This window comes from Aquila chrysaetos, chromosome 1 (genome assembly GCF_900496995.4).
Source record: "Aquila chrysaetos chrysaetos chromosome 1, bAquChr1.4, whole genome shotgun sequence".
NCBI classification, from domain to species: domain Eukaryota; kingdom Metazoa; phylum Chordata; class Aves; order Accipitriformes; family Accipitridae; genus Aquila; species Aquila chrysaetos.
Window position 1 is genome coordinate 20,824,954 of NC_044004.1, and position 23,510 is coordinate 20,848,463.

Below are 23,510 nucleotides of genomic sequence, written 5' to 3' on the forward strand. Positions count from 1 at the left end.
ATTAGTTGCTCTAGTTTTGATTGGTACTTAGTGGTATTCCTCAGACTCTTTTCTAGAAGAAAGTTATTCGTTTTCCTTGATAATTTTCTCTTCCAACCTAATTTGCAAATGCATTGCTGCCAAGTTATTTTGTTCTATGGCCCCTGGAAAAATTCTGCAGTATGAGTCACTCTGATAAGGAATATTATTTATTGATTTCATTTGATAACTGGAATTAAATATTGGCTAAATAAAATAGGTAATGAAAATGTTAGTTTAAACCAGATAAATCATTTCTATGTTTGCATTTAAGTTTGTGGGGTTTTTTCATGACTAGTTACTGCCTCTACGTTTTCTAAGGCATTAAGCACAGTGTGGCACTTGTCTGTGTATTACTTAACAGATAAAGCATCCATCAAAACCAGAAACTTTGGGCATAAAATAACAATGAGGGTATTTGCGTGGATTATTATTACCTCTTTAGTAGCATGCAATCCTGTTCGGGAAGAACACTGTGAAATTATGTAATTTATTTCTTTTAATATCTTTGCTTTCTTTATCCCAAAGTTTACATGTTTTTATTACCTCTTTATTGAAATAGAATAGTTACTTTAATATTGTAATTTCTTTTTGATAAAAGCTTTGGCTTTGGTTTTTTTTTTTTCTCAGTCCTTTGAATTCAGTGGTTTTCTTTTCAGTTTTGATTATAAATACCTAACAGTTTGCCAAACATTTCTGTACTTAAAAAGAGGTCTGTGTCATTGTTTTCTTTAGCGTTATCATTTTTGTGAATAAGAAAAATAATACATGAATTAATAAATTTGTAAATTCATTATTTCAGGCCAGACGTTCAATTTGAATACTTTAGTCTTGCATCCTGCATAATGAATACATGCAAAGAACCTCACCCAGCAGTTTTTTAGGTATAGTCATAACTTACGTTTGAGCTAGAGTCTATCTCTTATGAAGATGCATAGTCTTAATTTAAAGACTTCCAGATACTGGTACTGGACACTGTATTCCTAAAAAAGGGGCCTCAAATTAAGGTTACATTCTTTCCCCTATGAGAGAACATAATTTATGTCCCTTTTAGATTAGTTTCTTTTTCTTTCACCTCAGTTAACATATACAGAGAATTACATTTGCCTGTTTATTGTTATTGTCAGCTATATTTTGGCAGCTATGACAATGATTGTGTATTGCGCAAAAATAATATTTAGCTTAAACTGTTTGAGATAAAGAAACTTTATTTTTTAAAAGATGTTTGTATCTGAGAAATAGTTTTGAGGTTCAAAAGAAGAAAAAAATCTCAAAATATGACCTGCTTTCCATAAAAAATTTTAAAAAAGCAATGATATTCAGATGTCACAGTGTTTTGGTTTTGCATGTTTCCTTTTGACAAATGCTGATATCCGGAAAATGTTTGCAATAATTAGTTGAAGGAAAAATCCGTTCATTTTTATTCACAATAAATTATGTGGTGAAACACCATCTAGAATATTTCCACTTTTGCTACAGTTAAACAAACAAACTCTTAAAACCTGCAAGAGCAGAGAGGGTTTAAGGTATGCGTTCAGCTCTGGGGCCCCCAACATAAGAAGGACATGGACCTGTTGGAGTGAGTCCACAGGAGGGCCACAAAGATATCAGGGGGCTGGAGCACCTCTCCTACAAAGACAGGCTGAGAGAGTTGGGGTTGTTCAGCCTGGAGAAGAGAAGGCTCTGGGGAGACCTTATAGCAGCCTTCCAGTACCTAAAGGGGGCCTACAAGAAAGCTGGAGAGGGACTTTTTACAAGGGCATGTAAGTGATTGGACAAGGGGTGGTGGCTTTAAACTGAAAGAGGGTAGATTTAGATTAGATGTAAGGAAGAAGTTCTTCACCGTGAGGGTGGTGAGGCACTAGAACAGGTTGCCCAGAGAGGTGGTGGCTGGCCCATCCCTGGCAGTGTTCAAGGCCAGGTTGGATGGGGCTTTGAGCAACCTGGTCTGGTGGAAGGTGTCCCTGCCCATGGCAGGGGGGTTGTACTAGATGACCTTTAAAAGGTCCCTTCCAACCCAAACCATTCTATGATTTTATGCAAAAGTCAGCAGCAAGTTGAACTCTGTCTTACTTCTGCCCTCTTGTGTACATTCTTGGTAGTGCAGTCTTTTAGTGTATGAAAACATGAAAATTTTAAAGTACAATGCTAATTATTACATTTTTTACAACTGCATATAAGATGAGAGACTTTATTGTTAATTTTTTTCTAGGAATGCTTTTACTATTTAATTTTATACTCAATTGCTGTGAATACTGGATTTTTCACTTGTGTAAACAAAAAATACAAATATGTTTTACAAAATACAATGTGCATTTCAGAACTTATGGATATGAGGTGAACATTATAATCTGTGCTTTTTGATAGAACTGAGTATCTTGCAGGCATTCTGTAAAGCTCCTGGGAACAAAAGCGATTGTAAGGATCAGTCTGCTGGAACGGCACACATGTGAAAGAGTAAATGTTTTGTTTGCTTATTCACTTACTAGGACTTCCCCAGGTCATAGTAACTGAATAGAAAAATATGTAATAGACATGAAAGCAGCCAGTTGCATGCGCAGTCACTAATGATGTGACAGAAGGGGATAAACCTGTGCTGAGAGACAAAGAGGAGGGTTGGAGAATGTGGATATTTTACTGACAACAAATGAATGTGAAGGTAAAATCATAGCAAGTTCAAAGCGAGCCTGGAAATTTGAACAGGAACGTAAATTAAGTTGGTCAAGAGCTTTCAACGTTATTAGCTCTCTTCAATAGCATCTAATAGGTGCTAATTAAGGCAGGTCCTTAAATCTGTTTGACATTGCTTTCTTGATCCAGTAAGTCAGCTGATTTTTATATGCTGTCTTTTCTACAGGTATTACTCTGTTTTTCCCGAGATACGTCTGTATTGGAGCACTTTACTTACAGTAGTGCCACTCCACCCAAATCATACATACGAGGTAAAAGCAGTTGTTTTAAAAAAGATTGTATAGATTTTTGTTGACTGCTGCAGTAATACAGTATGTGAATTTGCTTTATATTCATTACACCTAGTAGACTACATTTAAAAGAACGTTAATAAAAACTTCATGTATCCAGCTGACATCTGCACAGATTCTGACAGTTTAGAAGGCCAGATTGCAATGTTGTTCTTTTAGTGTAGTTTTCTGTGTATAATTCTCCAGTGTTTTACCACAATAAATTAAACATAACTATGACAATATGGTAAAATCTTGACATCTATCTTCATCAGAGCTAGAAATTTAAGTACTCAACGTTGTCCTCGGCAACTTCAGTAAAGTTAGCAGCTGGCAGTGGTGATAGGGTGTTATCTTCCCAAAGCAGTGAGTTTTGCAGATATTTGTAGACAAGAGCAGAACATGTTGCTGAAGAACTGTGGTCTCTGTTTGAAGGTCTGGGAGAGCAGAGCTCTACCAAGCAGTCTTACACTGATTTTTTTCAAAGCATAGCATCTTCCAGCGTGTTAGCTTACTTTTGGATGTTCTTTGGCTTAAGTTCTCATGTAAGTCTTATTTTTCTCAACAATCTTAAATTCATTGGTTCAGTCCACTTGCCTTCTCTGCCAGCTTCTAACGCCATACTTCTGGACTCTTTCCTTGCTTCTTAGATCCTCACCTGCCTTGGCTTTACCCAGAGGTTCCTAATTTTGTCTTCCTTCTTGAATCATTCAGCCATCCAATCACTTTTTTTTTTCCATGTACCTTTACCTTCTGCATTCCCATTTTCTTCCTTGGTCCTTCATGCCTGTGTATTTAGCCAAATGTGATCCCCATACCAAGTACTTTTTTTGAACAGGACCTCTGCTGACTGTTTTTGTCTTGCTGCTTCTTATGTCACTAGAGGCAATGTTTGTTTTCTAATTTTTTTCTTCCTCCTTTATTGCTTTGTAGGTCTTTTCTCTCTCTTTAACTGAATTAGGGAGTTTTCTTTACCTTCTTCTTGACACAAGCAAAGGGCTCACCTGACAGCAGAACAGCAGTGGGATCCCAGGTTGTGCTTCAGGCACAGAGCCATGGCAGCCCAGAAACACAACTATGGGGAACATCCTACCTATTGCTAGACAAATCTGGGGAATGAAGTTGCTGAAATCTACATCTCTGCTGAACCTGGGCAGTGTAAATCCGAAAGGCTTGTAGGTCCTATTTTTGGCTAATTTTCCAAGAGATGTGCTTTATGCTAAAAATACTCTCCTTCCAGATTACAACTCCTGGCTGCACAGCAAGCAAACTATTGAAAGGAAAAGTAAAAAATATTTTTTAGTTTAATGAAACAACTGATTTCTGTAATTGGAAAATACTGGATTTTATTTTCATGGGGTAGTAGGCAAGCGCTTCGCAGGGTAATTTTGAATTTAATTCATTTAATTCATGCTACAGGAAAATATCCGAGTCCAGATTTCATTGAACCTGACAAAAGTTCCCTGTGCTAAATTCTGTGTAGAGTGAACAAAATACACAGGGATCTAATGGATCTCTGAATATTCTATAAATTTTCATGTAAGTAATTCCATTTTCTAGTTGAATTTTCTCATTTTAAAACTAAAATAATTACAGTTTTTAATTAGTTGTAATTATGCTTAACCCACTTAATAATTTTTTAATAGTGGGTTTTAAATTATTAGGTTCTATGGTTAAAATGCAGTTAACTAATATAACATGTTTATTTTGCAGGGAAGATAAAAAGTTATATGGTCAGTCTGTACTATCAGTGATTGTCTTGACTTAATTAATCTTTTGTATCCAACAGATTACTTAAATGGTTTTTTGTTGTATCTATATAACTATACCATCCGTCTTCCTCTCTGTTGCAGGCTTAATGAAGCCTTGAATATTTTTTTATCTGTTCTTACATCTTTTTAAATGCCTTTCTGTCCCTAGGTCAGTCTGCCACAGCATGGCAGACTCACCCCCTTAATCTTACTCCCTCGTAGAGCTTCACTGTCTTCAAGGTCTGCAGCAAGCACCTTTAGAGCTCCTAAGACACACCCAAATGAAATCTCTATGGGATAGCATTGCTGAAATCTTCCTCCTGTTTTTTACTTTTGTCATCCTCCCTTATTGGTCCTGCATTTTAGTTTTGTATCTGACGCCATACCTGACCTATTGCATTGCTTGCTTGCTTTAGACAATATCAAATGGTCAATAAAGTAATTAGTTATGATTTTATAATTTTCACTTAGAAACTACGTTTTTAATTTGAATCTTTACACCTTTTCACAGTTTAATCATGTTTTAATTGTGGTTTGATGATTCACAGGAAAGCTCGGGATGGAAGAATATGCTGTTTTCTATCCTCCAAATGGTAAGAATTATGCTATTGCCTCCTCTAGTGGTAGATTGGAAAGATACAGGATTTTTTTCTCAAATACATGATAACTTCTTTTTCTATTACAAATTATATTTCACTGTTATTCTGTGAAATTCATTAATTTAAAGGAGTAAGCTGGACTGAAGCTACTTCAAAACTACATTCAGCCTGGTGTTAGTAGTCGCATACGGAGTTTGTCTAAGTGTGTGGGAAGGAGAAGGAAAACAACTTCTGGTGCAGCAGCTTGTATTCCAGTCTTGTATCACCGCTTAGAGGATCTGAATGATACATGCTGAAACTGTCTGACCCCCAGCTTTTCAGTACTCAACAAATCACACCTTAAAGTCTTACCCTTTCAAAATTTGTGTTCATTTTAAAAATTCAGACATAACTAATCTATATAATTTTAAGTTAATATCATTGCTGTTGTTGTTACTTCAGTTATTCAAATTCTTTTTTCAGCTTTTTTGACCATTTCAATCCCTGTCTATTGAATCCTTTCCCTGGTTTTGCGCTGCATTTGTACTTTAAGTTCAAGCTCTTTGCTCTTGCTTTCAAGGCCTTACATCACCAATCTTAAATCTGTGTCTCGGGCCTTGTCTTTTATGTCTTCTGTGTTCCAGTGGTGTCAGTTGTAGCACATACTTTTAATTCCCCCTTCTTCCATTTTTGCCTGTGCTATTCTTTGCAGCTTTGTAGCCATGAAGCATTGTCCTTATGACCTTCTGCCAAAGCAGCTCCCTCTTACCGGTCCTATATGAAAATTAATGAATGGGAGCTAAGATCAGCTGGAAAGGAGGAGAGAACTGTCATGATACAACTGCCAAGTCCTCTAAATGTTTTATCTGAGTACTACATGAATTACTAGAGGTCTTGGCCTCCTTTTTTCCTGCTCACTCCTTGTCAGTGTGTGACATTTACGGGTTGTCATTTATCTGAAATTAGGTTCTGATTTCAGCAAAGCTTATACGTAATAACTTCATGGGAATGAAGCTTTACTTGGCTTTCTAGGAACTATGGCATGTGTTTAAGCATGTAGTTGGTTGTACTGAAGTAAGTGATACAATTCCTGTACTTAAATGTTTACAACATTGAGACCTAAGACTGCAGGTGCCATAACAAGGAAATATTTCATTCCTATGGTAGGCAGAATAGAATTTAGAAACTTGGGGGAAAAATACATTTTTTTACATGGATAAAAAGAACTATAAAAGAACAAAAAAAGAAATATTTTTGTTTTGTAGGTGTAATTCCTTTTCACGGCTTTTCTATGTATGGTAAGTGTGACTCTTATAAACTCCTAAAACCTCAGGACTGCTTTTTATCATATTGCAGTTTAAAGCTGTATGTACTTTTCTGCAACTTTTAAAATTGTGTGTATTCTGTTTCTTTGTGTATGAAGACTGTTGTGCATGTATATAATTTTAAAAATTCCAGGCTGTTTCTATTTGCTTATATTACAGCCCACTACCGTGTAGGAGTTCCTTCTTTGAGAGCTAATAGCTGAGCTATACATCTTAATGTACATGAATAGAAGGATAAAATTTGTTGACAGAGTGCTCTTTTCTTGTGTTTCACTTCTGGTTAGACCAAGTTACCTGTGAAAAGAGTTTTTAAAAACATGAATTATGTGAAAGGCCTGTTGCTGTATCCATTTGCCTAGAACAGGTGTCAAAGGAGCATTAAATAATAGAATGGTTGCTACTTTACTGCACAGAGGAAAGCTCAAATATCAACAACGTTTCTAGGAGAAGAGCAGAAAGATCTCCTCAGGTCTGAGACGTAACAAGGCAGCTAGTGCAGAGATACTCCAACAATGTGAGACTTGGTTACAGCTTTTCATTTTTTTCCTTCGATTTATCAAAGGTGTTTGTGGCATCATGGGGCAAGCAGATTTTAAGATTATACTTAAAATGCTATGTTTTGCTAATAATAAAGTTTAATGATCACACGATCATTACAATCAGGCAATTTAAATATGAAATGAAATCTTTTAAGTCTTTGAAGTAATGAACAACTTAGTTACAAACTCTTCCTTAGGTACTCACTAGGGGGCTTTCACTTTTTCTGTGTGAAACCACTTTTCAGAATGTTTGGATTTGACTGCCCTTGAGAACAGCATCTCTCAAACTGGGTGTGAGCTTCCCTCCCTGCTGTCCTCTGTCTTTGCAAGGGCTCAAAAAATGCTGGTTGTGAGAAGGAGGGAGGCTGAAAAACAAGGCAAGAGAAACACAGTAGTGTAACTCCAGGCTGTGGGTATGGTAGCTGGGACCAAGCAGAACATCCTGTGTATTCCATGCTGTGCTGCTATAGGAGGAGGTATCTGGATCCTTATGTAAATCCTATGCACTTTTGCATGTTCACCTGCATACGCTCCTAGGGTGTCAACTGTCAGGCACTGTTCTGTTATCTTCCTGGCCTTTATGTACATATGCACGCTGCCAAGTCTTCCACCTCCATCTTCAATCATTAAAAACATACACACTAGTAACACTCTGCTTTTCTTACGCCTACGTAAATACACATTTCTGTGAACATCTCACTCTACCTTAGCACCCCACCTCTCATACACATATGCCACTATTTTCTATTAAGCCACCTTCTCTGATATATATATTTATATGAAAATGAATTCACACATGCATACACCCAGATATATATAAGTATCTATATCTGTGTGCATGTGTATACATATGTATGGAGACAAATGTATCCATATCCCTAGCTTTGTGTAAATAAACCTGGAAGGGAAGGTGAATGTAGATAGAGACTATGAGTGTGTTAAAATCTAAGCTGTCATCCATAATGGATGCACCTGTGAAATGAAGCAGTAGATCTGATGAATGGACAGATGAAAAGGCTGTTTACAGAAATGTATATAGAACAACTGTCTGTGAAACATGCATTGAATGAATGGAGTAGCAATCAGAGGGAACTGATTATGTTTGTGCAGCATGTACCTACAACATATTTATCTATATGCTAGACTTTTACAAAAAGAAAAAAGGGACTGATGGAAAAAAAAGTTTTGAGAACTGCTGCTTTACAAATGTAGCCAACTCTTATTTTGAATCAGGTATACTAAAAGACTTCTAAACAGTAAACTACCAAATGTCCATGGTTTTCAGATCTTATAAGAAATAAACAGGTCACTATCAGTCTGTCATACTTATGTGATGTTATTGTGGCAACCAAAAGCTATTTTTTAAATATTTTAATTTTCACAACACCCATCTTCAAGCAGCAAATTTAGTCCGGTCTTACAAATGGGGAACCAATTTGGAGATGGTCACTAGCCCAGGGGCACGTTGGAAGTTATAGACTGTTGAATCAAAAACTTGCACTGTTTAGCATATCGTTTCCCTATACCCAGAGAAGCTATCCTTAAAGTGTATTTCTTATGCTTTGGAAGCCAGCACTGTAGTAAGCAGGTTCTAATTAGTTTAGATTCTTGAAATTTATACAACTCTTACCTATAATGTATTGTATTCCCTTTCTTAACTTTTTACCTCAAATGATAGACTCTATTATAAAATACTTATTTCTAAATAATTGGTTTAGTATTGGTTTTGTAAATTGTACCACTATAAATTACTTGGTTTTTTCCTCTTACTTCATGCACTTAATCATTGAACTCTTTTAGCAGTTTACAGTGTTGAGTCAATTATAATTCTTTTATCCTTTCAGTTGCTCCACTTTGTTTTCTGTACCATGAACCTTCCAAATTGTATCAGATATTCCGTGAGATGTATGTGCGTTTTTTCTTCAGACTCCATTCCATCTCTTCTCATCCCTCTGTAAGTTCATTAGGAATTAAAACCCACTCACTTGATATTCTGTTTGCTATGGAACAATAATATACAGTGGCATGATTTTCTATGCGATTAAAATATAAAGTTTTACATATAATAAAATATTTCAGGCAAGCTTGGAAAAATAATTAGGTAACTCCAGTTTGGATATTTTTGTTTTCTACATCAATGTTAGTCTTTGCTATAGAATATCAAGTACTTTAATAAAGTTCTCGTTTTATGAGGGTGCGGGGGTTTTTTTGAGAGTCAAGTCTTTTTTGTAATAGGTTTCTGAGTTCAAGGAGTCACATAAATGCATACTCACTTTCATTTTAATTAATGACATGTAAGTGCACACTTAAATATTTTCTGGGGTAGAGGGACTAAAATATAGTCATATATGTACAGATATTGTTTCAGTGATATTAAGTTAATGTCTGTTTCTTTAACTCAAGTATCTTTGTGTGGCAACACATGCTTTTTAACACTAGTAGATGAATTTAAATAATTTGGTTATGTTTATGACCAGGACCAGCTGTCTTGAATGTAAGACAATTATAGAAATTGGCTTATCTTCTATTTTTGAATAATAAAACATAGTAAATATTCTTTTTTTCTCCTTCACAAAGTGCTGGATAGTTATATTACGTTTTGAAAACATTTCCTGGTTAAAAGAAAATCCTTTCCTTGATATACCATTTCAAGGCTGTGCATTGTGCTTTCAGTCATTAATAGCAGGGAAGCGGGTCAGACAGGAATCTATTCATTTTCATGGTAATTTTTAAAAGAAATTTTAAAATGTGTTTACATTTAACTTTTTTTGTAGTTATCCCCATTGATGTTTGGTTTTAGTTATCGGAGGGATACTATTTCTCACATCCTCTGTTTTTTTGTGCAACTGAGGTCTATTTCATCCAAGTGGAAATATTTCAAGTAGGTCATATTATAATAACCCACTAAGGACTTAAACCCTGACGTACAAATACCATAACTAACTTAGAGCTGAAAGGGACCATCACAACATATTATGTTGCTAATACATAACGTAGAATTGTAGGAGCAAGGCTTTAGTGACTGAAGGCATTAGAGCTGACTGCGCCCTGCTTACCTGAGCTGTGTGTATTATATCATTAATAGTGTTTTATTGCTTGAATTAAAAATTCATGCATACTTACATGCTGATACTGTTTTCTCAGATTTGACAGGATGAGGGTTAGTATTCAGGATATGGTCTTGTTTCATTAGGGCATTGTATCATTGTGTTTGCTGTTTGAGACTCTTCTACAAACCCATCTGCCGCAGCTCTTTTATCACCTTCGAGAAATTGGGGCTCAGCCGTAAGTACTTCTTTCTGACTTGCTATAAATGTTGCAGATTCATTGCTCTGAAAATGCTGTTCTGTAGTGTTTTAATTTAAAAGATACGGGAAATTATTCAAAAGCGCAAACATCGATGTGCCATTTTTCCTTGAAAGTCAGTTGGAGTCCTTTGTCTAACCTGCATGTATGTGCTTTGTGCATTTTTTCTGTATGCTCTATGAAAAAGAGGAGAATTGCTCTATGAGAAATGCTGCATTATTCAGCTGAGTTTCAGTTAGTTCCATCAGATCTGACATGAATAAGTGATTTATTTCCTAGGGAACAGAAGACACGGAGATATGTTATTTACAGCAGAAGCTACTGGAAGGGGAGAGAGCGCAAAAGGCTGTCATTCTATAGTGTACTTATGGCATGAAGTTCAATAGAACCTGAAAATCTTGCCATTGTAATTGGTATCCATCATAATAGCATAATAGGAGAAAGGATGAAACACTGGGGGTGATAATAGCTGAGGATCCCTCTAATGTGATTGTTTGGCCGGAATATTTTAATGATATCAGTATTTTGTCAAATGAGATGCTAAATAGTTTTCTGATGGCTGTTGCAAAGGAAAATACTGATTATTAATGCAGCAAGAGAAAACGGCCATTCTTCCCAGAAGAGAAATGCAGAAGAATAATGAAATATTTTCAGTTTCTAGAGGATCTGTCTGATCATTATGGGAGACAGAAATATAATAACTGTTGTTTATCACTTGTTTTCAGGCTACGAATCTCATTTAAATGGATGGTACGAGCATTTTCTGGTTATTTAGCTACAGATCAGCTCTTGCTTCTGTGGGACAGAATCCTGGGATACAACTCTCTAGAAATTCTTGCTGGTAATAGAATTATTTTTACAAAACTTGTTATATCCAGGTGCATGTAAGGCAAATACATGTTAGCTTCAATGTATTTTGTGACAAGAAGAAAATAGTTGCTCTTTGAATGCTGAAAACCGATTACATACGTGTCAAAGAGTATAACTTTTAGAAAACTAGAATTGCATAAATACTGCATCTCTAACAAAAGTATGCAAGGTAATTTTTTTTTATGATAGCACTCCAAAAATGCTAAGCGCTCTCTGAACAGAACATAGGATGTTCTCCCAGCTTCAGTGGTAACAATAAATTAGTTCACCTTTCACAAAATACAAGATTTATGTTAGTCATTTATGGCAAGTACTTCTTCAGTACTTGCAGCAACTGAGAGTTACCCTGATTTTGCTGAATTTCTTCTTTCCAAGTCCCATCTTTTAAGAGACTTCGAAAGTTTTGTACTTACTTTTTACAAAGGAAATAGTGTCCTAAGATTTATGCAAGGTTTAAGATGGGAGTTCTAAAGAAGACATGTATCTTCAGTTGGGTCAGTTTTTAAATACGAAGTAGGTGAGTAGAAGAGAAAAGGTTTTGGGTCCATTTGTATGTACAAGACAGCTATGTAGAGAGATATAATTATATAAGATAGTACAAAATAAATGAACTTTTTTTTTTATGTTATATAATACTCACAACTGAAATATTGCTGTTTAAATAAATCAGAATTATTGGCTTAGAAACTAACTAATTGTAAATCACCTTGTCCCTTTTCATTAAAAGCTAGTCATGTTAAACTTAAGCGTTTTCACCCAGACTTGTCTGAAAGAATGTTGTGTTTTTCTTGTCCGTTTTAAAGAGTGGCCAAAGAAACTCCAAACACAGCCATCCGTTGTATATTATTCTTCAGAATCAGAATAATTACTCTAGGGGAGTGAAAATTGGTATTTTACATCAAGATTAATTCTAACCACTAATTAACAGCTCAGCAACTTAAATATTTGGGCATTTTCTTTCAGTCCTGGCAGCTGCTGTGTTTGCTTTCCGAGCAGTCAACCTGATGGAGGTGACATCACTGGCTGCAGCTGAAGTAAGGATAAGTTTCAGTTAGAGGAGATTGAAATAGTTTCTGATGCTTTGCCAATGAGAGTAACTTAAGCTTCTCATGGCACGTGGTACATAGTGCAAATCTTTCTGCCTAAATTCTTACCTTAGATAAAAAAACTAAGGAAATTGTGAACATGCAGTACATAATACTGCTTTTCCGGAGTAAAAGGAAATAAAAGAGTACATTTGCTACAGAAATACAGTTTTATCAAATTATTTTGTACAATTAGATTTTTTTTCTATTTTAGTATATAATCTGAGTTTGTGGGATATACTGTTTTTAAAGTATTGTAGAGGTTTGTACCTTTTTTCTCAGTACGTTTTAATGTAGTTGATTCTGTGCTTTTTGATATTACAGAGATTTTACAAGATTACTTTTGTCAGTATTGAATCTGAAGTTTCAGTATGAGTACTGCCATGGGAAATGAAGAAAATTAAGTCATTAAGATGAAGATTATTGTTGTTTATCTCTAGTCATTTGTTAAAATATATTTTTTCCCAAAAATCCAGTGATGTATTTTTTTTGAACTTTGAGAACTTGTGATTACTCTTTTTTTTTTTTTTAAAACTACTTTCATGAGAAGACATTGACTATTTGAGTCATTACATTGGACTTACTTCACAAGTACTAGCCAAGCCACAGGATAAGGATTCTTAATTCCCAATTATTTTTAGAAGCAAGTTGAAATGTTAGACCCCTTATTCACCCATGATGCCATGTATATTTGAAGTAAGGCTAAAGGCTAAAATAAAGTTGCTCGGTTTATATACATAAACATATGCTTTTTCTTTGAAATATTAGAGTGAAAAAATAATACAATAAGGCACTAACATAAAACAGCATAATTTGTTTCTAGCCAGGTCTGAATCTAATTACTGTTAGTATTATAGTCAGTATTTTAATCTTTTTCTGACTTCTTGATTTGCTTTAAAGAAATTTGATTCAAATGTCAGGTTTAACAAGCCTTTTTGGTTTTTATCCTAGGCTGTACTTGCTGACCTTTCAACCCTGAAAGTTATGCCTCTTCTTCAAATCTTCTTGTTTGCTACTGTCACTTGATCTGCTTCAACAATACTGGTACCACAATTCCAGTCTTTCTTGAGAAGCCGATCATCAACTATGCAATGTCTGCATAAAACCAAAATTAAACTGTATGTATAATATTCATTTAGCAATCATGATCTTAAAATTTTCTAACTAAAACCAGTAACTTTGCACATGAGTGTGTGCAGTGCATGCTACTGAATTTCACTGTAACATCAATGGTTATTACTTGTACATTGAGAATGGCTAGTTGTGCAAATAACAATATGAGTAAGTGTCTAAAATGCATGTAATATTAAATTAAATAAAGTAAATGTAATGCGTGATCTGAGTTTTGTGATGTTAATGTCAGAGTTGTAAAAGCTCTCTTTTAATATGAAATTACTTTTTCAAGCTCACAACTTAGAGGATATCAGCTCAAATACTGTCGATTGAGAAAATAAAGGTACTTCAATTTGCTAGAATTTTTTCTCATTTTCTAAGAAAAAGATAGGATCATACTATCTCTATTTTATTTATTCTCTTCACAGAAATTTTCTCCATCTTCTTTCTCATGTTAGCTACTTGGGTTTATTCTTTTCATACACAGAGATGTAGTCACGCATTCCCCATTCATCTCTGGTTAGGTATACAGCTATCTCAGGTGTCTTCTAAACTCCTACCCAGAGTCCCATCAAAGGCCCCGTGTCATAAAATATGTTCCCCTGCAGAGAAGTCCCGAGCATGGCTTCCTTCAGAACTTGTTGGAGCCAGTCCTTGCATGAGCCAAAATATTCCCCTGAGAACGATGCCAAGAGGCCTTTTGCCGTGCCCCACACCCTCTTTAGGAGAGCAGTGCTATGCCTTTGCCAGTTTTCCAGCCTCTCTGATTCAAGAGCTCAGGCTTCAGTTCAGAATCCAAACTCATATCAATGTGTGACGGATTGTCACTACACTGTCAGGCTGGCTCATCGTCTGTTAACGATCATACCTTTTTGTGAGGTCTTCCAGCCTTTTCTGCTGATTTGTTTAATACCAAAGTTGGAATCAATAATCTGATTTGGTTAAGCATATCATTACCTGAAAAAGCATCAAAGTCAAAAGAACATAATGGGTAATACAGCCACTGTGTTTGCTGTAGGACTTCTGTCTTTGCCTAATTTACATACATGTAGTTGTCATCATTTGTCATACATGCTGAATATATGACAGTAAAACCATGATTCCTTCATAGTTTGCTCAAAAGTTGCCTGGAAAGTGATCTAAGCTGTAGTCTCAGGTAGGTTTATGAGCTTTATGTCTGTGATTCTTGTCTCTGTCAGGATAATGAACTAAAAGAAACCTACTGAACTTTTATAGGCTGCTAGTAAATTTGTAAGGCTAATTTTAAAAAAGGTAAAGTTGTGGACTCAGTATGATCACTTCTTATATAACTAACCAAGCTGCTTAACAGATATGATGTACTGAATGAGACTATTTGGGGAAATTTTGTTCTGGATAACAAAGAAAATCAATCTTTTCCTTAATATTTGCAAGAAATTGTTTTAACTGTTTAACTAGAAGCTTTTCTATGACATTTAGTTTTTAGAAAGAGGACATGTGACAGCTTTCCTCTTTACAGCAAGTATTACCCTGTTTTATATATGGGGAATGGAGGCATAGAAAGATTAAGTGATTTGCTAAAGATTACAGAGTAAATTCCTAAAAGAGGTTGAGCAGTCTCTTCTCTCCTGAATTCCTGTTTATGCTTCAGGATGCTCAGTTTGTGTATTAACCGCAAGACCTTATTTCATCTTCAGAACAACACATAATGCACCTTAAAAATGCATCTCTAAAAATGCAGCATTTTGCAGTTTTTAAAATCCATAAGATTGGGTAGCAATTTAGAAATCATAATGTTACAAAGCAGTCACAAGGATTGTGGCTCAGTAAGGTCATTACAAGGTTACCATGGCTTTTTAGGGAATTAAAAGTATTTACTAAATAGCAAGGGAGATTCCCTAGAGGCCTGCTGACCCTCTAATTCCCATCGCTCTGTGCAAGTAAGTACACGGTGCAGAATCTGAACATTACCCTAACCCATTCCGTACTGGGATTTTTGAGCAGTATTTTTTCTATTTTTTTCATTTTCAATAGTTTTGAAAATGTTGTAAGTAGGCAGAGATGGAGACTGTTGGGTTCTTGTTTGAACAAGCAGCTCTATAACTAAGAGAATATGGTCCGTTTTCCTCTGACTTGCCATTTTGTTATTTATCCTAACAATCTCGCGTCTCCTTGTGTCCCCTCTGCCTTCCCCACTGGAGTACTTCAACTCCTCTTCCTGACGCCCGCCCTCGTTTCTCCTGAAGGTTGGAGAGGGGACCTCACGCTCTGCGGCTAGTGTGGGTCAACACGCGTCTTCGGCTAGACGGCTCGTGCTGACTGCCCAGGCTGGCTGCTCCGTGAGCCTGGCTGGGGTGATGCTGTGCCTCTTGCTTCAGGGCCGGCCAAAGGCTTCACGGACTGCATGCAGCTCTTGAGCCAGGTATCGTACGGACCAGCTGTAGCGGCAAATCTCTTGAAGACCTCTGCTCCCTTTTGTAAGATGTTTAAGTTGACTGTTTTGAGACATGTAAAGATGCGTATACACACGGAGAGACACGTATACAGGAATAATGAGTATAATTTCTTTAAAATTTTCTTTCTTTAAAAATGAGGTTAACATGAGATTAACAATGAACCAGATCCTCTCCTTAGACTTCAGGTATACTGTTAGATCTTTATTTTTTTTTCTAAAGTCTGTTTTAAAAAAAATTGCTTTTACTGAAGAGGTATTGTTTTCATGTTCCCCTCAGTTTCTCTATTTAGTTCCAATGAAATATTGCGTTTCAGATTCTGGCTGATATTTGTATTTTTAATCTCCCTTGCTTAAATAACACTCTTCCATTTCAAATGTTTTTTAAAAATATTAAAATAACTGGTTTCTTTCGTACAGCTAGATACTTCTCTTGTATACATAGGTAGTATCAATTATTTAAATTTTAATTCTTTACTTTTAGAGACCAGTTAAAAACCTGCTGATGTCTGTAGTCTTATCATTTGACTTCCAAATTTCTAAAACTCCTTTTTCATTTTTGCTGTTTTAAGTAATGGCCAGATTTTGATAGTAGAATCATATCTAAGTTGATAATTACATTGATTTAAACAGGCTCAGCTGAACCTTCAGTGGCTCAATTTAGCCAAATTGTTTTTCTTGCTCTGTTCTTCCCGATCTGAAATCAATATAAACAAGACATTTTAGTACAAGAACCAACTGTCTCCATATTTATAGATAAAGAACAATTTTTTGCTGCTTACCTTAGGATTCTGGCTACGGTCCGTCAAAGGTTTCTTGTAATGTCAAATAGACTTTAAAAAATGCAAAAGTAAATAGGCTTGTCTAAAAATGTACCCAAGTGATCTTCGTTCAGTACTTCCAAAAATATATTGAAACTTAAATCTTGATGGCTGGGTAACGGAACAATTGAATAACTAGAACAGTTTCTACTTCTTAGTGGAAATTTTTTGTCATAGCAACAAATTTTATTATGAAAAATGGAGAGAGTATGGAGACTGTAAAACAGTTAGATATCCCAGTAAAGGGAAAGGGCTGGAGAGAGACACCAGTTTAAGATGCATTTCTACTTGTTAGCGGAAACCAGCGAAAAAAATATGCCCAAGCATATGCCTAGTTTACTGTCTTCTAACGAATTTTATAGAACTCTTCCAACAAGACTGAAGGGATTTCATTGAACAGAATTGCAGTATAAAGGTCAGTTAGGGGAAAGCAATATAGTGAGCCGCTTACGAAGACTAAATAAGCATTTATTTAAAAGATACTGAAATACATTTCAAAACCGTGGGGCCGTATCTTCAGCGAGGAAGGGGAAGAGCCTTTCCACGTATTTTAACAAATCGGTAAAATATTCTGTCCGGTATTTTATGTGAGGAAACGGGGCAGGGAGGGAGGGGAAGGATGCAGCAGGGGTGGCGGGAGCGGCTGGGCTCTTCCTTTTCGCTCCTTCCCTACAGGCTGTTCCTGCCCGTGCCTGGCTGCTGGCAGATGCGGCGGCACCGGCCGCTTTCATCCCCAAAGCCCACACAGGAAAGGCAATTAGCTGAGGCGCGTATTCGACATCAACAGAGCTTTGTGTTTTGTACAGCCAGCTACAGCTGGCTTCCTCCGGCCCGAAGAGCTTTTGCTTGGTGTGCGGTTGCTGGGCAGGGGAATGCAGCAGGACGCGGGCCGGGGCCGAGGCCGAGGTGAGGCCCCCCGGGAATGGCCGGCAGAGGGGGATTAGCCAGCCCTCCCGTCCTCCTGGGCAGCACCGGCAGGAGACCCGGGAGTAATTAAAAGTAAACCACCCCTGGGAGCAATTCCCCCTCCAGATCGCCATATTAACGATACCGGGTTTCAGAAGTACTGAAGGACAATTGTGGCGGGGTTGGGTTTTGTTGTTGGTTTGGCGTTTTGGTTGGTTTTTTTTGCAGCTTAAGGACCCAGTACAGGAGGGAAAAAAATGCCCCTTCTGGAGGCTTCGGGCTTTTAGCACAAGGCCACACTTGTTGTGAGGGACTGCATGTCTGTGAGCAGTTCTGCAAGAGCCATTTGTTGTAGTAAATAACCACAGAATAATCCAAACCCTCTAGAATCCAGAATAAGCTGTGCTGCTGATTGAAATCACTGAAAGAATGTTTTTTTCCTCCACGCTTCATGCTCAGCTTTTTCAATACCTTAACAAAACTGTTAATGCAGGGAAGATCGTGTTGATCCAGCAGTGTAACAGTTGTGCTCTGCTTTAAAACAGTGTTAAAATGTCTCATCTTAGTATTTTTTGAATTAGGCAATTAATAGTATATCCACCAAATGGTGGCCATACAGACCAGTTATGCTTTTGAGAAGCACCTGGGGATACTTGTGTCTTCTGAGGGTGACATACAGTGCAACAGAAGTCAGCAGATGCTGATGGGGATAGAATGACTATATGGTTAGAATAGGATGTTTGTCTTGGGTTCACCATGTTTTGTAAGACTGCAGCACATAAACGGTTGTAACACAGTCTAACTGTGCTAAATACTGACTGGGGATCAGCCTTAAAATAAATACGGGGGGGGGGGGCAAAATACTGTTTTTCGGCAAACCTTTTTTTTTTTTTTTTTTTTGAGTCTTTATTTAAGCCCAGGGAGGTTCACCTGATTCTGTGTCTTGTCAGACATCACTGGTTACAGAAGATGAACTTCAGGGTCTCTGAAGGAGGATGTAGTGGGGCCTCTATTTGCCGCATAGTTCAAATTCAGTGTGTTGTTCTAGATGTTGGACTACTGATATGTGCAAACAACTATCTCTAGAGAATTGGCTTTATGAAGGACCATGGTGCTTTGCCAGATGACATTGTATTTGGCTGAACAGTTTGAACAAATTGTTTCTTTTGGGATTATGACCAAAATAAATGGAATATTTAACAAAGGAGTTAAAGCTCACAATTTGCGCAAGACAAAGCATGCGACCAATTTCTGTGCTTTGTTTTAAACAAAAAAGTCTGTATTACGTTGCTAAGAGACAAATTGGAATTTGATAGTCAAAGACAAAATATTATGTTATCGCCACATAATATGTTTTAGTCAGTATCTGATAGTTCATTTTTTTTCAACAGTTATGTGTTCCATGAATGGTACATTCTATGATTTTTTTTTTCTGAAAAGCTCTATTTAGGATAGTTATGCTTTTAATAAGTCCAATTATAAGTAGTAAATCAGCACAAATATATGTTGTAAAAAGCAATAATGTTTAATTTTCTATCTGTTCAGAATTATTTATTATCTAAATTTGTTTGATATTATGTCTAGTGTCACAACATTTTCCCTTTTTTCCCCTTTTTTTTTTAAGTGCATCTGGGTTACAAAAGCATAAGCATTGCTTTGAAGCCCAGTCCTGGTTCATTAATGTTAACATCAAGATGTAACGGTGGAAAACTGGCATAGTTACAGCTTGTGAAGGAAGTTCCAGTTGCTTTCAGCGCTCATGTTAGTAGTGAAGAAGATCTCTCCATCCATAGTTTCTGACAAAAAGACATATTTAGAGATTTAATTTTAGTTTGTGATACATTTAAGATATTCTAACCATAACGAGTTTCTGAAGGCATTACAGTTAATTGATAGACATGGGAAAGTAGTGTTAATACCCCTCACCATTAAAGTACAGGCAGGAGAGCCTGTCTCCCACCTCTGCCTCACGCTCACAAAACATACTTCCACTATGGGGAAAGTGATTCTGGAAAGAAAGGGCTTGTGGAAAAAGGTGCTCAAACTCTGTAGGCTATGATCTCTACAACACAGAAAGCCATCATTTGCTACTTGTATATTTAACAAACTACACTTTCTTCTACTGACTTTAGATCGTATCTTTATTCAGCAATTGAAACATGTATGCCAATTAAAAGGTAAAAAGGTGTTTCTGAATTCTTCATTATTTTTTATTTTAAAAGCTTGAGTAAGTTTTGTTAATCACATGAAAGAGAAAATGTCTTTTGGATATGTTTGTATAAATTTTGAAATTCAAACTTTTACCACTAGATGTTTATGTTCCAGAGCCTTATCTTCTCCTCTTCTATTTTTGCAATATTCAACATCCTTACATAGTTTTGTCTAATCTGGTTTTCCTGTCTTTGTGAATTACAGTTTACAGCTTACAGAAAATATAAGCCTTTCTGATTAGGACTCTTATCTTTCTCTGAGAAAGATAATGTTTCTAATTTGTTATGATGAAATCCTGGAAAAACTTTAAAGATTTGGTATCAGTCCATTCCTTCATTAGGTGGTGATATGGATAAAGGGTAAGCATTATAGTGGAGAGTCGGTTTATAGCAGGTAGTATTTAATTTGGCAGAGAAGCAGTGAAGTGACAGACACTGTAATGAGTGCAAATTTTCTCAGGCTGGACATTAGCCTATGTGTTCACTCAAAGTTGGAAAAAAACCTGTCTAGGACCTTACTGAGTGCCTTGGCTTTGAAAGAAGTCACACACAGCGGTGTATGCACTAACTGTCAAGCAGGTAAGGGAATCTATTCCCATTATTCTATGCTACTCAGAAAACTCATCCCTGCTACTAGACTTTGGTTAAGAGAAGGGTGAAGATGGTAGTTTGTACAAATAAACTTTTTTTTGCATACACTAGATCTTTACACAGTATTCTAGAACATGAGGGTAGGACAAAATAAAAGTATCATTTCCAGAGAACAAATGGAGAATGGTGAAATCTGGGCAAAGAAAAAAACAAAGATCATCTTACGAGGTATGTACAATAGTATTTTGTGATGTTAGAGGCTTTACACTTTTTTTCTAGTTTGTCAGATCTTTCCTGGTCTCTGCAAAATGGTGAAAATCTCCCCCAGAGGTTGATCAAAATCTTCATTATTTTAAGTAAACTGTGGGATTTTTTTAATATAAAGAGTAAGGGTCTCTCTGACATGTAAGGTCCTTCTTTGCCTATTCAGATGTGATTTTTTTTTTCATTGAATAAAGGAATTTATATAAATATGTATTTGTATTTTCCTAGTTTAAAAGCATGAACTATAATTCTTACAGTTATTCTATCTGTGTTTTCAACTCAAGGCTAGTATTCTTATAGCCAAGCAATTACGAACATTTTTATAAAATCTCAGTTCAGTCTGTTGTACTTTTATAAAGGAAAATATCACCTTTTCTTCAGCAGCAGAAAGACATATGCCATGTAAATTGTTATAGAAGAAATAGCCCTTCATAGATACAGACGTTTTGTTCACAAGTTCCGAACAGTTTAATGAAGAATATTCTCAGTTAAACTGGCCTTTTGTGTTCTGTTTTTGTAGAATTTACCATAGACCTCTCAGAAAACTGGACACAACACAACTGAAATGAGTATGTTGTTCATGCAAATGTAAGCCATCATGTCAATTTTCTCTAGACTGAAATTTTGTCCCTTTTCAGAAAACACCATGGTGAGATTATTAAATGGCAAGTGCAGGATAAATTTCTCTGTTGACTTCAATCCAGACATTTAAACAGAGAGATGGTTGCTGATACTGCTCAGGAAATTGTTCCAATGCAAACAGGTCAACGCTGTGCACTCTGCTTTTGGTGGGACTGGGCCATTCAAAGGCAGAGTTATTACAGGACAGAAACATTCTTTCAAGACTCAGTGCTGTATTAAGATTTTAGTGAGGATTAATGCTAGGCATCTTAGCTTTTTATTTCCTTTGTAATATTTATTTTAAATTTTCACTAGCCCCCTTATTTCAGTGTGAGTTTTCAGGCCATCTGTTAGATCTGAAAGGGGGAGTTGTTAGAATTTAAGAAGTACACCACGCATTGTGCTCATCTTTCCAGCTTAAAACTCCCAAAACAAGGCAACCGCCCTGCTTCAAGGAACAACACCCACTGCCGTAGTTCATGGTTTGCTGCAATCTCTCTCCAGCAACTCTGGATAGGTGTCACATCTACCTCAAGCCTTTATAATTCAGGAGGCATTAGCAACCTAATTTTTTGGTCTTATAGTTAACTGTTTCTTGAGCTTGTCTTTCTTTTTCAGATTACAAAAGTATCAAGATTGTGTAGAAGGTACCAGTCCTGGAATGATACTGAAACAGTCAGTATTGAATGATCACAAACACTGGTTCCAGGTGAAGGGGAACACTGCTGGTGTTAGCACAGGTAATCCCACTGGTAGTACATTTTTGGAGCCAAATACTTCTCTGAGTCTCTCTTTAGTCCTTCAAGATTTGTTCTGAAGATATTCTCTGAACTAACTGCAGTGTAAATATGATGGCAGATAGAAAACCATTAGGAAAGGTTTACCCATTGCTACTGGATGTGCCTTCCAACTCTCTCGTGCTGTAAGTCTTTACCTTTATGGTTGTTTTCTAGGTATATCACTCCCGTAAGGCTTAAAAGTTATTCGGATTCCTGTGTCCCAAGGATGTGAAATAAGGCATATGGAAAAGCATCAGGATTCTTTCCATGGGTCCTCTCCCTCTCGCCTCCTCTCCTTTCCCTCCCTTCTCAACTCTTATTTTTTAATGGCAAGATGTGTAGAGCAGGATCTAGTTCAACTTATGTTAGAAATCTAGCAGTTAAATGGCTAAAATAGTTTTGTAAGGCTCCCTTTATTGTCAGTGAAGAGAAACAAGTGGTTAAAAAGAGAAGTTGTCTGATCTTAGATGCTTATTTTAGTAGGAAATGACCAATCTTCTGGAAGTTCCCATTACTCTCTATTGATTCTAAAGGGATTAGGAGTTGACCATCTCTGATTTAGATATCTAACTTTTAGTTGAGCCCTTTCCTGTGTTTCCTGTTAACTACCAGGAACAGTTTAAAAAGAATGGCTAAAAGTCATTAAATAGTAGATAAATAATAAATAATATGAGCTATCCTATACAGGTCCGATCAGAGAAAGCTGACAAAACTTCACTGAATGCAGAAGCTTTTTGTCCCACCCCTAACCAAAACTCTCCCAATTTCATCATGAAGGCAGATAAAGGAATAAAAAAGTCCAGATCCAAGGAAGATCATGAAAGCTCATTCAACCCCAGTGCTCAGGGAAGCTTAGCACATTGCACACAACCTTCCAAGTACCACAGCTCGTGAAGCAAGCAGGAACAAAAATGAACTGTACGTACTGTTACTGAAGATGTAAGCAATGGACGAAATTTCACACTCACTTTTTTTTTTCCTGAGAAATACAGCTGTTTGTAGTAAGTCGTAATGCCAAATGCCCAAGGTTGTGTTTGAAAGTAGGAAGACGGTCTGTTTCCAATGATGTTGTAACTGAGGATATGGTCTCCGATGCTATTTTCCCTATTACACAAACCAAGACATAAAAAAATTGAGACAAAACAAAATACCTGTTATTTGATTTTCTCAGCAGTAGTTTCCATGTCTCCTTCAACTTTCTGGGTAATCTGAGACTAGCTGACTCTGCCTCTGCAGAATGATCTCATTTATTAGGTGCTGTGTTGCTCATGGTACCTGGCAATACATGCCATGGATCTAGAGAGCTCCTGTTTACAGGATGTGCAACTTGCCTGCAGAAATT

At 36.5% G+C, this 23,510-nt stretch overlaps 1 protein-coding gene and 1 long non-coding RNA gene across 2 annotated transcripts in view; one reads left to right on the top strand and one right to left on the bottom strand.

Moving 5' to 3' along the window:
- TBC1D19 (TBC1 domain family member 19) overlaps positions 1 to 13,767 on the top strand; it is a 52,755-nt gene extending 38,988 nt beyond the window's left edge. The window contains exons 14-21 of the mRNA XM_030024552.2: positions 2,876 to 2,960; positions 5,278 to 5,322; positions 6,573 to 6,605; positions 9,016 to 9,125; positions 10,365 to 10,456; positions 11,203 to 11,318; positions 12,311 to 12,381; positions 13,384 to 13,767. Coding sequence (XP_029880412.1) covers positions 2,876 to 2,960; positions 5,278 to 5,322; positions 6,573 to 6,605; positions 9,016 to 9,125; positions 10,365 to 10,456; positions 11,203 to 11,318; positions 12,311 to 12,381; positions 13,384 to 13,458 — 627 coding nt within the window. The 3' untranslated portion in view covers positions 13,459 to 13,767. The remainder of the gene's footprint in view (positions 1 to 2,875; positions 2,961 to 5,277; positions 5,323 to 6,572; positions 6,606 to 9,015; positions 9,126 to 10,364; positions 10,457 to 11,202; positions 11,319 to 12,310; positions 12,382 to 13,383) is intronic.
- Positions 13,768 to 19,370: 5,603 nt separating this feature from the next.
- Positions 19,371 to 23,208, bottom strand: LOC115345559. The gene is made up of 3 exons (XR_003924882.1): positions 23,137 to 23,208; positions 22,167 to 22,168; positions 19,371 to 19,499 (listed from the first exon to the last, which is right to left on the bottom strand). It is a non-coding gene; the product is annotated as an uncharacterized LOC115345559 (long non-coding RNA).
- Positions 23,209 to 23,510: the final 302 nt, after the last annotated feature.